General features: G+C 39.3%; 1 protein-coding gene across 1 annotated transcript in view; it reads left to right on the top strand.

The window, feature by feature from the left end:
* Positions 1-214: 214 nt before the first annotated feature.
* Positions 215-14,694, top strand: part of LOC119031591 — a 41,982-nt gene continuing 27,502 nt past the window's right edge. Inside the window, exons 1-2 of the mRNA XM_037120168.1 lie at positions 215-1,583; positions 11,393-13,362. Coding sequence (XP_036976063.1) covers positions 11,404-13,362 — 1,959 coding nt within the window. The 5' untranslated portion in view covers positions 215-1,583; positions 11,393-11,403. The remainder of the gene's footprint in view (positions 1,584-11,392; positions 13,363-14,694) is intronic.

The raw sequence follows: 14,694 nt of genomic DNA, 5'->3' as shown, positions 1-14,694 counted from the left end.
ATTTTCATTTCTTCCGCTAGCGTTACTGCCCTTAGTCGTATGGTGACTGTAGAGACGCTTCTTCCAGCTGTCCTTTGACCGGCAATCCATTGCTCGAGTCGGTCTTCCAACTCGGGCCATCTCGCCTTGTGTCCGCGGAAACTCAGCTGCGTCTTCTTGACCTGTCGCAGCTCGTTTTCCATCTTCCTCCACTTGCGAACCATGGATTCATTGATATTGTATTGACTCACGGCTGCTCGATTCCCATGTTCCACCGCGTAACTGACAGCTTTCAGTTTAAACTGTGCTTCGTAAGCGTGTCTCTTTGCCATTATCGGGGTTGCCAACACAATGACGCACATACCGGTACAACGTTCTCATCTAGTCCTCTGTTACGTCCGTCTTACAACAACAACAATAATGCCCACACTTCACACTTCACCCTTCAACGTTCTCATGTAGTCCGCCTTACAAAAAAACAACACATTAGGCGCACTGCACTATAGGGCGCGCCGCACATTTTGGAGAAAATTTGAGACGTTTAGGTGCGCCTTATGGTCGTGAAAATACGGTAGATCAGGACAAAATGTGTATACTTCGTACTATAATTTAAAGTTTCATTTCATGTGTATGGTGCATAATATCTTATATCTTATATGACATTTGATAATTCAGATAATTCAGACACGTACACTAAATCGGTAGTTTGTAGTTAAAGAAAACATGGGAGTAAATTGAAGCAGACATCAAATGCATATAGAAAAAAAAACTGGATGTACATTCAGTGCATGATTAAATATATGCACTCTCTCTCCTGCATTTCCCCCCAGCATGTTTTTTTCACCATGAATTAAGGTTGTTTATTTTTATAAAGTGTGTGTGAACTGTGGTCAGTGTAATTATTCAAACAAATGTTTGCCATGTTTCTTCAGAGTCCAAATGTATGGCCAAAAGAGTGAGATTGAGCCTCACTGTAGCTTACATGTTCCACGATAATATTAACCAAATGTTTGATTGAATATGTTGTTAGTAATGTAATGTCATTCTAATATTTACCTACTCTTCATATATCACTGATAAAGTATCAACACATTAGAGAGTTTGGCCTTTTTCTGTGCTAGCTTACATTTATGAGTATGACAGTCACAGTCTGCTTATATGTGATTATTTAAAGTAGCTATTGGTAAGAAAACTTGATTATTTGATGAGTTGGGAATGAGACTCAAATCAACTTTTCTTACAAATAGAACCTTTAATCCTTACATCATGAGAGCTGAGAGAAACCTTGGGCACTGAGCCACATAGGCCCCACACTTATCAACTTATACCAGACTCACAGCGCGATAATGTTTCTCCACCCCACACCACTTACCATCCAATCATACACACACTAACTGGGTGTAACAGCTCTCTGACGACCAGACCTGGTGGTCAACAAATATCTGGAGAGAAGAGATATCCAATGTTTGTAAGACTATAGTGCCAGCCTGCCTCATCCCTACAGCTCATCAGTGTTCAACACCTTAGAAGACCAGCACTATCCTACTGTGCCTAAAATGAATCGTGTCTTGAAGAAATTGTTTTTTACATAACTCAACTCTGAGGTAAGAAAAATGACTAAAATAATCTGTTTTCAATGGTGCAATACGTTGATTGACTTTGATATTTTAGTAATATTTCATAAATCATATCTTTTCTAATAAATTAGGTAAGTATGTGTTTTTTCAGTTTTTAAAATTCTAATTTTATTTCATTACTTTTCTCATGGGCAGGCACTGCACCAGATTTTCACTGCACTTTGGTGGTATATTAATGTCTTCTCTCCAATCTTGTTAAAGCAGAGATGATATCCTGTAACTTGCACATCTAGTTGATTATGACACTATAGAACTGTTTATCTCAAATATGTTCATGACAAGATAACATGACTGGATAATCATGTGATTGAGTTGAGGTACAAGAACAGTGCAGTAAAATGGTCCCTGTGACACAGTACGTTCCCATGCACACTTAAGCTGAGCTATGGTCACAGCTGGATCAAAATTTATTTAAGGCACATTTAAAAACACACATTTAAAAACAACAGCTGACCAAATTGCTGTGCAATACTGAAATGGCTAGGACAGTAAAAACACAGAGACCAGTTTAGACAGACACAAGGACAGACAGGGGCCACTCTCATACTGAATTAAAAGCCAGGGAATAAAGACAGAGCTTTAGGCTAAACTTGTATGAGGGGGTCAGGGGTCCATGCCCACCTTTTGCAGCATTGTCCTACTGTATTTAATTTCTGATTTTGATGGCCCTACCTCAGAGTTTCAATCGATGCACTCTTTATGTTCAAACTAAACTTTTGTAAGATTTTAATGTGAAGCAAAATTAAAGCATTTAATGTTTAAATATCATTTGTTTCAGTTTTTAATGTGCCCCTCTAATTAAACACTGGCCCCAACTTGGGCCCCAGTAAAATTTGTCTAGAACCGCCACTGGTTCATAGTTCATAATTCAAAATTTTGAACCAAGTTCACAGTTCCAAAAATGAACTAGTTCATAGTTCTTTTTTCTTTTTTCAATGTTGCTGCGAGATATTATTTTTCAAAATTATTGCCACAGCCCATACAGAACCACAGATTGCAATTATTGTATCAGTTTTAACAGTGAAACTGCAGCTCTCCAACAACATACTGCAAAACCAGGTTGTCCAGGTGTGGCTGGGAGATGAAGACAACAGAGCCACCACTGTGCGCCATTAATCAGCCCTTCCAGAAAAATGCAGAGTTTTTGTGATTGTTGCAGGCAAAAATCCTTGATTATTCGGTATGTTTTCTTAAAAAATGCGATGGAATATGCAGGACATTTATACAGTTTTATGCAATGAAATTGAGGGAACTTGCAAAAATTGCGGTTTGATAAAAAGGACAAAAAAAGTGATTGCCCCCTGTTCTCACTAGGCTACTACCTTAATGTAAAGAGTCATTTCTTATTACTTCCTATGATAAGCAAACTACATCACAGAAAGTGCTGGGAATATTTAAGTTCACATCTTGTTTTATTTCAGATCTTAACATATTGCTCAAACTTACACAACACTGATGAGTCAGACAAGTTCTGTAGCTTTACATAAGGTATATGCTGCAACCTCTGTAAAAATGAATAAATAAAACGTAAAAAAAAAAAATAAAAAAATAGTGTGCTTTGTTTTACAGAGGTAGCTATACAAATCTGTTAAAATAAGTGCTTCCAATCTCTTACTGTAACGTAAATCCACATACTACTAATCACATAACTACCTACAACTGTAAGGTTTTTGAAACTAGTATGATTTTTTTGTTGGCAAATGAGACTGATTTTCAGGCTTCATCATGGGGTTTGCAGTGTTTCAATAATGTTCACGTGGCATAATTCTTGTGTGACGTAATCGCAACATTTTTCAACTTTCTGCTAAGATCTGTGACTTTTTTGCAATGAAAATGCCAGGATTATGAAATCATGCAAGCCCTGCATATTTTGCGGAAATCAGTATTGTATTGAAAAAAATTGTATTTGAAAAAAATGCAGCCCCTGCATAAATATGCAGACTTTGGCTGTTTATGCATTGAATTATACGATCGCATAATCGCATTTTTCTGGAGGGACTGGTTAATGTGATTTGGGTGGTGTCAGGTTGGAGTTTAAAGGGGAAGACTACAGAAGGGGGAAGTGGACCCAAATGCAGATAAACAGGAGGCAAGATCAGGGAAAAACAAAAGGCGAGCTTTATTAAATCAAAGCTGATGGCAACACAAAAATCCAAGGGAGTCAAAAGGCAAAGTAGCAAAAGAAAGAAAGGCAAAGTAGCAACAAAAACAGCAAGACAAAGTACAAACAAAAGGCAAAGTTCAAATCAAAACTAGACAAAAATGAAAAAGTTGAAAAATTAAAGGCAGAAAGAGCTTTAAAAAAGGTGAAAAAAGACTGAACAGGTTTAAAGTTAAAAAGGCATAAAGAGCTTAAAATGGCTGCATCATCCAAGTAAAGTAAAAGATGTGGGATCCAAATCCTGTCAGGCTTGAGACAAGAGAGAGGACTCAGATGCAGGTTGCAGAAGTAAAGTCGAGTTTTTATTTTTCTGATTAGCGACTCTTCAGAGGAGATGATAAATCAAAATGCTATAAATCTCTTCGAAGACAGACAGGACAAACACAGAACACGTAGTAACAAAAAACGCTCCAGGAGGAGGAAAACCTACACTATTCTGAATTTCTGAGATATGAAACATACAAACGAAAAGTCACTCCGCAGAGGATGGCACAAGGCTATGAAAGTTAATTCTACTCTAACAAAAAAATAACAACAAAAGACGCTCCCAAGGGAGGAAGGAAACAACTATGAAAAAGTCAAACTAAAACCCAAACTCTAACCAGAAATTTACAAATCAAAATCACTCTCTCAAGAGATCAATAAACAGAAAAACAAAACAAGACAATACTTAACAAGAGACGAAAGTTTCAAGGGCTGTGATTCAAGGCTTGGGTATACGACGAGACGACGAAATACTTAGGTGACGCAGACAGGGGAAGACAAGGACTTTATACACATGAGGGAGGGAGACACAGGTGCAAACAATCAGGGATTAGGGATGACGTCAGACCAGGGACACAGGAGGAAGGGCACGTGATCTGAAACGAGAGGAGAGTTACTTTCAAAATAAAACAAGAATTTCACAAGACAGATCCCGAAGACAAGACAACCTCACCGCGATGTGACAAATCCAGCCGAAGAGGATTCTTTCTCCAGGGTTCCAGCTGCTCCCCAATCAAGTGATGGTGTCACACACTCTAGCTCACACAATACACATGCATTCTTCAGATACACACGCTGGAGAAGTAGCAGAGACAAAATGTCCCCATAAAAATGAATGGGAAAATGTCCCCCAACCCCCTGTGATTTAAGAAAAAAAAAAAAAAAACTAATTGTTAGAGGGAAAATATCTATATGTTGAGTGAGAGGAGACATGGCTGTACTCGGTCATGTGGTTTTTATTTCTGGAAAGTAAGAAATGAGGGCATAAATGCGAGAGACGTATCAGGTACCGTCTGCTCTCCTCTAGAAATTAAGGCTCAAAATTAACATTGTGGCTTATGGGGCAGCTACTTGGGTTCTTGTCACCCCAGGGCTTCCACATCCAAAACTAAGTCGTACATCTGAAAGCCATCAAGATTTCTCACACACACACACACAGTTGAGTAAAAGGTTTGGGTTCCAAATCAAGCTGAAGAGAATTTTTCTTGCGTAGTTCAAGCTGCTCTACACTCTAGCGATGATGTCACGCACTCTAGCTGACGCAATACACACCCATTATAAACTCATAAGACAGGCTAAAAATCCTTCAAACTAAAACTGTGATTATTTCAAAACCGTACAAGATTTTTAAAAACCCAAGCCCAATAGCGCAAGGTCTGGTGACTCTTTTAAAGTTGGAATGGTGTCTCTAGCTCAAAGCATGAGGGAGAAGAAGAGGTTGAAATTCGAGGATTTTTGAAGAGGATTTGAAGCTTTTCCCATTTGCGTAAATCAGTGGTGTCAAACTGATCCAGCAAAGGGCCATGTGGCTGCAGGTTTTCATTCCAACCAAGCAAGAACACACCTGATTTGGATCAGCTGTGTTCTTGCTTGGTTGGAATGAAAAACTGCAGCCACATGGCCCTTTGCTGGATCAGTTTGACACCACTGGCGTAAATGTTATTTTTTTTTCTTTAGAAAAAGCTGAATTTCTGAAAAGCTGACAGGTTGAAAGAGCTTAAAAAGCTGAACATTTTGATAGCTAAATGGTTTCAATAGCTGAACGTATGCTGAAGTTATAGCAGAATGAAATTTGAAAAATTCCAGGGAAAAAAAAAGCTGAATATTTCCAAAAATATAAAGGTAGAAAAAAGAATACAAGCAGTAATTTCCTTAAAAAGCTGAACATTTTGATACTTGAATGGTTTCTATAGCTCAATATTTGTAGGAGAAGAAGCGTGCCGAAAAACATATGGAAGAAGAATAAAAACTTTAATAAATTCCAGAAGAGTGCCATCAGCATTCACACCAAAAATACAAAACCAAAACATACCATCAGGGAACTGGAAACAGGCAGAAACATGAGCAGATGTGGACAGAGGCATGAGGAGAGGCAGACAGAGAGATAAAATGACCAGACAAAAACAAGAGTGAAAGCAGAGACTTAAAACACAGACACTAACGATCAGACAAGGAACAGATGAGGAGAGAGAGGAGGGAGGAGGCCAGGTATGGTAACGAAGGGGAGGAACTCATTAGAAAACATGAAGGGAACAATACAGACAGAGGGAGCCAGAGGGGAGAACATAGGAGAAACTTCAAGGACACAGAGGGCTATGGAAAATCAAAACAAAGACACAAGACATGATACAAAGACATAAATCAAATACAAGAAACCTGAGGTATTGTTGCTGCCTTCATTTGTTGTCTCCATGCTTCGCTTTTTGATAGTACGTGCTGCAGTGCGACTCTGTGGTGGCTGGTGTTGCCAGATTAGGTGTTTTTTCTGCTACATATTAAGGCCTGTTCATGGTGTGTTGTAGCTGGGTTTTCGTCTGGAAGGCTCTATAGAAATCTGGCACTCTCTTGAACGAAGTAAAAACTGTGAGAGAGCGGCATTCACAAACACCAGAATGAACGCGTTCACAATAATGTTCACGATCAGACAGTAGTTGGCATGCCAACTACTACCTTATCTAATAACACATGAGCTTTACCTCAAGAGGCCACCCATATTCCCAACTCCTCAGCTAACTAGTTAACTTTACCACTGCAGTTGGCCTCCTCGATACACGACAACAAACCATGTCAAAAAGATTACAGATGTGACATAGGCTAAAAAAGTTACTTGATCTCAACATTAATGAAGTGTTCGCTGCAATCTGGCACTCTCTTGAATGAAGTAAAAACTGTGAGAGAGCGGCATTCACAAACACCAGAATGAACGTGTTCACAATAATGTTCACGATCAGACAGTAGTTGGCATGCCAACTACTACCTTATCTAATAACACATGAGCTTTACCTCAAGAGGCCACCCATAGATTGAGGAACTGGAAGATGTATGTAAGTTCACTACTTAGTCTGATATCAAAATGTCAAAAAATATGAATATGTATGTTATATGTAATATTTTTACATTTATTTCCCTTACTGAACAGAAAATTCTAACTGTACAGTGTTTAAATTCAATTGCTAATGCTAAATGCCGATGGCCAACTCTTTCTCCCTTGTGTCCTGTACACCATTCCTTTCCTGCTGCCAAATGTTCTTGTTTATAGTCCTTATTGGAGCAACTGTAGATTATCTCCAGTGTCTACCGTATCCCTGTCTTCAAACTGACATCTGTCAGTCTTAAAGACTGTGTTCTCAGTCTGGTGTCCACTGAGGCTGCTGAGCTGAGCTGTGACTCCCTCCCTCTTAACTGAGGTCACAGTACAGGCAAACTCCAGTAAGTTAAGACCACAAACTCCACCACAGTGAACTGAACTCTCTTGCCAACTGCAGTGAGTTCTTATAGCCAGTGAGTTCTGTAGCTACTTTCACATTCTGGCCATTACAGTTTAGCCACACATTAAAAATATATATAATACAAAATCTATTTAATATTAAAGTATGGGGAGGATGGAGAAGAACGTTGAAAGGAAAAATGAATAAAGTAAAAAGAATGACAGTTCAGATTCAGCTTTGTGTTGTTTTTAGTGTTTCTGTAATATAGCTGTTCTTTTTCTCTTCTTTACTCCACAGGCAAATCAATCAAAACATGCACAAATAGGTTGATTCTTTAGTCAGTACCCTTGACCAAAGGCACTGGATAAAATCTGGAGTTAGTCCCCAGGTGCACAGGATGGGTTAAGTGTAGAGTACCAGTTGCAAATAAAGAATATTTAAGAATAAAAATATCAAATAAAGATTCGTCTTCTACTTCTTGAACCGAAACATGCTCATACCTTCCTCATAACTTCCTGTAGAGACACAGCAAAAGCAGGATCATTTCCCCTCACACAGTTATTTAGCTCAACTGTCAACTACAGAAAAGGAACGATATAGACATTAACTGCAAGTGGGCACTTGCGATCCATATACAGCCCCTGCTGTGGTATTTTAGCCATTAAAACCACCAGCTCCCTGCCAGAGCTTGACTTTGGTAACATTGACGTGTATCTTTTGGAGAATCCCTCACATTATACTGCTGCCACGATGAAAGCTTATAAAAGTATGGACAATTATATGCATTACAATCTGGATGGGTAAATAATGCAGCTGTCTGGGAGGTGAAGAGCAAGAAGTTCTTTAATATAAAAGCAAAGGCGACTACTAATTAACTAACATTAGAAGTTGAATCTTATTCCCAACTCCTCAGCTAACTAGCTAACTTTACCACTGCAGTTGGCCTCCTCGATACACGACAACAAACCATGTCAAAAAAGATTACAAACAGATGTGACTGCAAATATGTGTGTAATGCATTATATCAAGGCTGATATAAAAAGGGCTGTTTTTTTTGACAAAAGTGAGCGGTTGACTATTTAGAAATAGGCTTATGTGATTCTAACTCAAAGATTCCACAGGATGCATGTCCACTGTGTTCCCGCTCTGGTACGGTTTTACTCCGTCATCTGTCATCCGTCAATCTTCACCAGCTGCGTTTTGAGTCTGGCACAGCACAGCACTGCTGGACAGCTGGAGTTGCAAGAGGGAGGAATTAGGAGATAATTACATAATCATGTGTGACCACAGTTATAGGCATGTGTTATAAACACAACAACACAAGTGTTCCCAATCGAAGGATTGGAAGAAGAGCTTGTAATTGTCTTGTTTTTGAGATTTTTGTGCTGGCGTCAACACGGAGTCTTCTATTTTGACATTAACCGGATGTTATCTTGTTGTTGTTTCAGTGCGTGACTTACTGTCTCCTCTGAGAAGACAGCAGAGGTCACTGTCAGTAACGATAGTGTTGGTGACGGTGTGAGTGGATGGAGAAGCCACTTGATGAAAAATGTATTTTCTTCTTCTACTTGTCCCAGTGCCGGCCTTGAGTAATTTGGTGCACTAGGCAAGATTTTAGCCGACGCTCCCTTGAGTCACAGTCAATTTTACAATCAATTTTCATACACTCACACAGAAACTGCATGTATGTATTCAAGATTGTATTTCTTTTAAGTCAAAAATATCACACCAAATAAAAACTGAAGAAAGAAACAAGTAATAAAAATACAATAAAGGCATTGCACAAACATATTATCTCTCAGCCTCAGCAAGTACCATCTCTCACTTATCTATTGTCAGCTACTTTGCAAAACAACCTTCGTGTTGCCATGTGGGTATTGTGCTTCTGCCTATCCTTATGAACCTTCAGCAAGTAGCTTGCATTTTTCCAGTCCTTTAGTCCTTCCTTATCAAGTCTGTATTCTTTTGGAGAAAAATTTAGCAGCAGAAGCAGTGCAAGCTATCATTTCTGTTTGAGTACATCAGCCAGCATCTTTTGATTTTTTTTCAGCATTGACTAAGACTTACAAAAGCCATGCTGACACTCTCCCATCTTTGTTTTTGGGAAATGTGTAACTGTTTTTTTTTTTTTTTTAATTTGAATTTGTCCTCTGTGAACTAACGCTCATCTCACTAGTCAGTAGGGTCTATTGGTGCAGCCTTTAGTCCTGGTGCTGTGTCACTCTGCTGTGCTGAGGTAGAGGGACAGGAGCCACTGATGCTGAGTTACTGGGGTGGTGGTTAAATATTTTAAAAGTGCATCTGAAGAGAGAATTATATGTGATCACTGGATGTCACATTTTAATAAAAAAACAGATGCTTGATGTGTGCTATACATAAGACTAATATAGATTAATAATGAAAATGTGATGAGATTCATTCAACTTTATTGTCATTGCAATGCAATTCAGTCTAACCAGAGTGCAGTGTATATATATTTCACCTATAAATGATATGGGAAAGCTACAGTAATACACTTTAGCTGCACTTTAACACTGATGTAAATTGTAACAGACATACACTGTGACACAATAAACCAAAGGCTTACAATGACCCTATTACACAGAGGATGGAAAACTAATAGCATTTTAACTACCATACAATCAGGAAAGACACCACAGCTGAAAAGGCCCAACGTTAACTTTCCAAATGTCCCTGGTGAATGAATGAAGGTGGAGTAAAATTGACACATCGACTCAGCTATTTACTGATTATTAAACAATGCTGCTATCATCCTGAGCTAGCAAGTTAACACTCTACTCCAACAACGGTAACTACGATGCATTAAACTGTTAATTTCCTTTCACTTCATCACATTGACGTTACAGTACCTGTATCTTCTTCATGTTTTTCGTCCTCTTCTTTCCTTATTTTCTTTAACTGGGCACCAGATAGTTTCAGTTTTTTGGACATTGTAATTCCCCTACAGTATCAGTAAATCTCTCTCGTGGTCTTAGGTAGTGATGCGTCCTTCGCGAACGAATCAATCCGAAGGAACGACTCTTTAACGGGAAGGAACTGACCTGATTCCCTGTTTCACTTCTCTCTCTCTCGCTTGTTCGTTTGTTTGTCCTCAAAGACCAGTCGCTGTGTTGTTCACTGTTTAGTTATCAAGGTGGGGAGGAGGACTGAGAGCCAGTCAATCATATGCTGAGTCTAGGACACTGTCGTCGAATTTCAGCCAGTGAGAAACAGGAAAGCATAGCAACTGTTTCCATGACAAAAAACTTTTCATTTCGTTCATAGCTCATCTATCTCGTTCAGTGATTCCTCTCCTGGCGTTCTTGTTCAGTCAGTTGCTCGCTCTTGGCTAGCAAGCTTTAGCTGATAACTGTTGTGTTGTCTAAAAGTACACATAATCATGAAGTTGCAGCTATGTATTTGCCTTGAACTACAATGTTATGTTGATCTGTTAGCACGATCATTTGAGAACGAGGAGCTGAGTGCATTACATGTTTCACCGCTAAACAACGTTGTACCAGAAGCGTGACTTAATGAAAGAACGAATGAACAACATGACCGATTCTTCGTGCTGAACTGACCGATAGGAACTGAATCTCACCATCGAACAATGAAGCCCACTTCTAGTCTTGGGGTCTCGGTGCGGTCAGATTCAGGCAGCTCAGCTCTTGACTGTGCCCCCCTCACAGAGGACAGGTACAGTGCAAGCCCCCACCCCCCCCTTTTCGGTGCCCCCCTGTGACAGCACCCCTAGCATTTGCCTATGCTGCCCATGTGCAGGGCTGGCTTTGACTTGTCCTTTCTTCTTCTGGCATAATTATGTTAGACAAAAATGCTGGAAATGTTTTTTTTCTTATTTGAAATGCTCTTTACTTGGGCCACCATCTTATCTATGATATTCTGTCTATTTTCTTAACCAACAGAGCAGGACAGAATGACCAAAACAGAACAGAAGTGGACAATGAAAAGCACAGAGAAATCAGAAGACCAACAAACAAAATGCATAAAAATCCAAAGAGAGACTTTTAAGAGCCAAAGACAATTGATATGTCAGGTTATAGAGGAGATGGAACAACTTTGGGAAGACATACAAAGAGAGAGAAAAGAAACTGACTACCTGAAGACAAAGACGGCGCAGCAACAGGAAGACATTGATGTACTGACTGCTGAAAAACACAAGCAGTCCTTGTTAATTAAAAGACTGAGACTACAGGTGGAAAATGTCATTGAGAAACTCAAGGAAAATAACAATGAAGCCACTCAAGAAAAAAATCAACTTCAGAAAATGCGTGCTGAAATATACCAAGAGAGGGAAACTCTGGAAAGAAGATATGATGAGATCATGAATGAGCAACACAAGTTGGAAATGATCAAGTATGAGAAGACAAAATCACATGAAAGTGAGGAGCCCAAAGAACCCATCGAGCAGATAAAGGGAGGGCAGGAGGTAATGGAGAGGCTCATGACTCAAAGTCTATTAAGTCTAATATATACAAATAAGAAAATAATACTTAAAGCAAGCCATGCTAAGGAACAATTGGAGAAAAACCTGGCAGACATAAAGCAAGAGTTAAAGAGAAATACAATGGATATTACTCAACATAGAAATCAGATTGAGCACATCAAACATAATATGAATCAAACTGTTAACAGGATGAAGCATATTCATAGAGATGTTCAAATGCAGAAAGCCACAGTCACTGAGATCAAAAGCAAAGAAAGACAGAAAGAAGGAAAAGACAACTTTGAAGCTATGAAACTAAAACTCAGCAGAATCCAGGAAGGCATGGAAGAACTTTGGGATGTGCTGGGAGTTGAGACTGTGGGAAAGAAGCAGCAGCTAGAGGCAGAAACTGGTCAGATGGAAAGCATGAATCTTGATACTCAAAACCAAAGACAAGACATTGATGTAAGTATTAAGATAACACAGTGGGATAAAGAGATGGAGTGTGATATTCAGTGTCAAAAACAAGAGCTGGATAGCAAGTTTGCACAAGTCCAATCTGAAAGAAATGAGATAGAAAGAATCAAAAAGAAAATAGCAACACAGAGAGAAAACATTGAGAGAGACAGGCATTTGGCTAAAGCAGAAATGGATGCAATGAAGCATATCAGGGAGAGTATTGAAAGGCAAAAACAGGAGCTGGATGACAAGTCACAAAGGACAAAGAAAGAGATGAGAGAGATGGAAGTAATGAGTAGTGAGACTGAAATGAAGAAAAATGAACTGTTGAAAATGATGAGAATGAGCAGGAGAAAAAGGGAAGAGGTCAACATGATGAAAAGTGAAATTGAAGCAGCTAAAGACATGGAAGAACTACAAGATAAGGTTGTGGGGCAGAGGTCAGAGCAGGATCTGCAGGTGAACATGGAGGACAGATTTGATGAGCAGAAGATAAGACAGGGTGACAAAATGAGAAAAATAATACAACACGAAGAGTATCCATTTGAGGAAAACAATACGGAGACAAGCACCAAGAAGGAATTGAGTAGTGGCATGCAGAGAGTAATTCTTGAAGTTGAAGAAATCAGAATGATGCTTCGTAGAGTGAGAGAAGATTCAGAGCACAGCAGGAGAGACATTACAGAAGAACAAAATCAAATCAAATGGATGAATTTTCAAGCAAAAAAAAAGAAATGGGTGTCAGACCAACAGCTGGAGAAGACCATGCACAAGAAGGATGAGTTAGAAATCATGAAGATAAAGATACAACGACAAAGGGAGAAGTCTGAAAAAAAACTGGAAGATATAATAGTAACAATTCTTCGGATTATGGGTGGAATGAAAGATAACATAGAAAAAGATGCTGCAGAGATTAACAACGCCCAGGTGCAGATGCTCAGAACTCAAAGGAAGATGGAGGAGAACAAAGAAGAAGTCAAAAAACACATGGTAAGTTAATCTTTCTTTTTTTTCTTTTTATTGTTGAGTCAGACAAATCAATCATGTGTTTGTGTCTCTCTCTCAATATTTTCTGACTTTCCTCTCTCTATATGTATATCTATGTATATGTATAACATTACTCAAACAGGAGGAAATAGTTCATTTGCACTGACTATTTTCAGTGTTGGATTAATAAACATTTTTAGTGACTGTACATATATCCACATCACACCTTAACACACTGCAATGCTTTACAAGAACTACTTGAAGACTTAGCATTAGCAAGGTTAACATTTGCCCGCTAGCTAGCAATATTGGTTAATGCAAAAACCTGGCAACCATTTGAAGGGGCAGATAATTAAAAAAAAAACAGCAGTCAGTGCGTTTACATGCTCAGCTTAGTCGGACTACAGCTATAGTTGACTACGCTACTTAATCAGACAACTGCAATTGTCTGAGTATAAATGCCGGTGAGAAAATCGAATTACTTGCTGAAGCATGTCATACCTCGGTACGATAGGTGGCGCTGTAGTCATTTCAACTAGTGGTGATACAGCCACCTCCGGCTGACCTCTCTACATCACCAGCAACAACAAGATCTGCCTCGGCATTCGAGAAAGATGGCATACAGAGAGCAAGACGAAGCTACATCTTTGCACATTTCGTATATGGTGTACATGATTACACAATTACACAACCTAGATGCACAATGGCACTCTTGCTTGTGGGTTTTTTGGAGGAAAGTCAACGCTGCCACTGTCCTTCTACTTCTGGCTCATGGCCCCGGGAAAAAAACTCAAGCCTGCACAGACTGCAAAAATCCCATCTGATCTGATGGAAAGTAAACATGCAGGAGTAATGTGACTATCAATCGAATAATCTAGGTCTCTTAATCCGACTGTGAGAAATCCAATCTGGTCTGATTTTAGTCAGACTAAGGTGTATACATGCATCTTAAAAATCCGATCATAGTCGGACTAACCCAGGAATTTGGTTGTATTGAGTGTCATGTAAACACACTGAATGTTGTGATGTCAATGAAAGGGGCCGGGGAAGGGGTTGAATGACATTTTTCAAGATATCCGAGAGCGGAACATTCTTCCCCGAGGTGAAGTTCGGTGTGTCCAGAGGCAGACAGCTGTGTTTCGCAATGCCGTTAGATACGCAAATTACTCTGTTGTTGGTTGTAAAAAATCGACATCAACGTGCCGGCTGTGCTTCGTGTTAGCTTGTATGTGTGTGATAACCATTTCACATCGGACTGCAAAGCTGGCTTTGCCTCGACACTGACCCTCGTAAAAGGATCAGTCCCAACCATACCGGACCCAGCAACTGCACCCA

This window comes from Acanthopagrus latus, chromosome 13 (assembly GCF_904848185.1).
Source record: "Acanthopagrus latus isolate v.2019 chromosome 13, fAcaLat1.1, whole genome shotgun sequence".
Taxonomy (NCBI): Eukaryota; Metazoa; Chordata; class Actinopteri; order Spariformes; family Sparidae; genus Acanthopagrus; species Acanthopagrus latus.
This window is presented reverse-complemented; position numbering and strand designations above follow the sequence as displayed.